At 35.7% G+C, this 1,989-nt stretch overlaps 1 protein-coding gene across 1 annotated transcript in view; it reads right to left on the reverse strand.

The window, feature by feature from the left end:
• The window catches only part of TBC1D31 (TBC1 domain family, member 31), an 85,514-nt gene that overhangs the window by 20,064 nt on the left and 63,461 nt on the right, over positions 1-1,989 (reverse strand). The window contains exons 13-14 of the mRNA XM_011949296.1: positions 1,482-1,675; positions 371-506 (exon numbers count right to left, since the gene is read on the reverse strand). Of these exons, the coding sequence (XP_011804686.1) occupies positions 371-506; positions 1,482-1,675 (330 nt within the window). The remainder of the gene's footprint in view (positions 1-370; positions 507-1,481; positions 1,676-1,989) is intronic.

Genomic DNA, 1,989 nt, shown 5'->3' on the forward strand with positions numbered 1-1,989 from the left:
CGCTTGAACCCGGGAGGTGGAGGTTGCACTGAGCTGAGATCACACCACTGCACTCCAGCCTGAGCAACAGAGTGAGACTCCGTCTCAAAAAAAAAAAAAATTAACTTAATGGCTAACTGATACTGATATTTCTATTTTTAGAGAAACAGTCACTAAGGACACTTGACTAATTTTCCTGGCATTTCTTAAATATTTAGCCATTCATGAAATACAAAAGAGAATGAGAAAAGCCGAGGGGAAAATAAAATTAAAGGGGCTATTTAGTATTCATGGTGGACTCTAAGAATATTATTTAATTTGAAGGTGTTCATTACATTTAAGTGAGAGTAAATGGAGATGACGTATGAGAACTAAGGTAAGAATAATAAACCTTTCTCCCGATTTCATCATCCAGTCTTCTTAGTTCCATTTCCTGTTGATCTTGCTGAAGCTTCAGAAAACGCCTTCTTGCAGCATCTTGTAAGTGCATTTCCTTTACTTTCAGCTCTCTTTTCACAGCAGCTAGCCTTAAATACAAAATACATCAAGTGGAACAAATAAAGCAATTCCTAATATGACTTAGTTTTTTCATAACACGTCTACCATGCCCATCATTTCAATACAATTGATATCCTTTATCTGAAAGAATGCCAGAACTGCTCCACCGTTACCAAAGATGATGTATACTTATGCTTTGAGAATTTTAGCAGAAAGCTCACCAGCTCAGTTCAGTAGTTCCTTTTAACCCACACTCTAAATCTGTTACATAAAGTTCCGTCTAAGAACATGAATCAATAAACACAGAAGTGAGTTTCCCAACAATTGGGCTTAGTCTCAATGTTTATCCCATAACTTTACTTAATTTACACATTTTACCTTATTAACATACTTTTATGTATTTATTTTTAAGTTTTTTCTTTTTCTTTTTTAGGAGACAGGGTCTCACTATGTTGCCCAGGCTGGCCTTGACCTCCTGGGCTCAAGTGGTCCTACCTAGTAGCTGGGACTATAGGTGTGTGGCACCACACTCAGCTAACACACTTTTGAATATGCATTTAATACTAATTCCCCTGTCCTCCAAAGTGTTAAATGAGTAATGACATAATCATTTTATGTTACAATTGTCAGGTCACACAGGTATGTTTAAAACACAATTAAAAAAATTATACTCCACTACAGGTGATGTACCCAGCACTCTATGACAAAGCATTTCTGCCCACTACAGAATAATGTTTCTAAATAATGTCCTTCCAGGAACATTAATCCGTGCAAATCTAGATTATATTCAGTATAGCTTTAGAATTACATTTTACTACATAGCAATTTTTTGAAAAGTAGTATATAAAGATTCTTTTTATTAACTTAATAGTTGCTTAATAGAAATGGCACAGCTGGGTAATCCTATATATAATGTTGTTCCTAAAATGAAAAAATGAAAGAGCATAAAAATTATTCAACCAATTTATATGTCCAGATTTGTTTTTTAAAGGGATAACACATACCTCTGTCTTTGTTGTATGATTTTCTCCTCCTCTTGTAAGAGCATTTCTCTTCTTGTTTCTTCAGCTTTACGAAGCAGCTCCTGTTTCTGGTACCAAGCTTCATCTTCAACTCTTTGCTGGTCAACTTCAGCTTGCATATCTTCAACTGTCTGCCTTAAGTAGGTAATATTATTATGAAAACACAAAGAAGAAAGCTAAGTAATTTAAATCCAAGAATCATCAAAACAAAAATGTATACCGATTAATGTATAATTCATTTTGATTCCATATGCAAGAATTAACTATCTTTAATATTTCTAGCCTTCAAACCCTGATTTTACACAAACACTCATAATGTGAATGTATTTTTCTTTTTTTTATTGAGATGAAGTCTCACTCTGTTGCCCAGGCTGGACTGCAATGGCGTGCTCTCCGCTCACTGCAACCTCTTCCTCCTGGTTTCAAGCGATTCTCCTGCCTCAGCCTCCTGAGTAGCTGGGACTTCAGGTGCACACCACTACACCCGGCA

The sequence above is a fragment of the Colobus angolensis genome, unplaced genomic scaffold (assembly GCF_000951035.1).
Source record: "Colobus angolensis palliatus isolate OR3802 unplaced genomic scaffold, Cang.pa_1.0 Scaffold295, whole genome shotgun sequence".
Lineage (NCBI taxonomy): Eukaryota > Metazoa > Chordata > Mammalia > Primates > Cercopithecidae > Colobus > Colobus angolensis.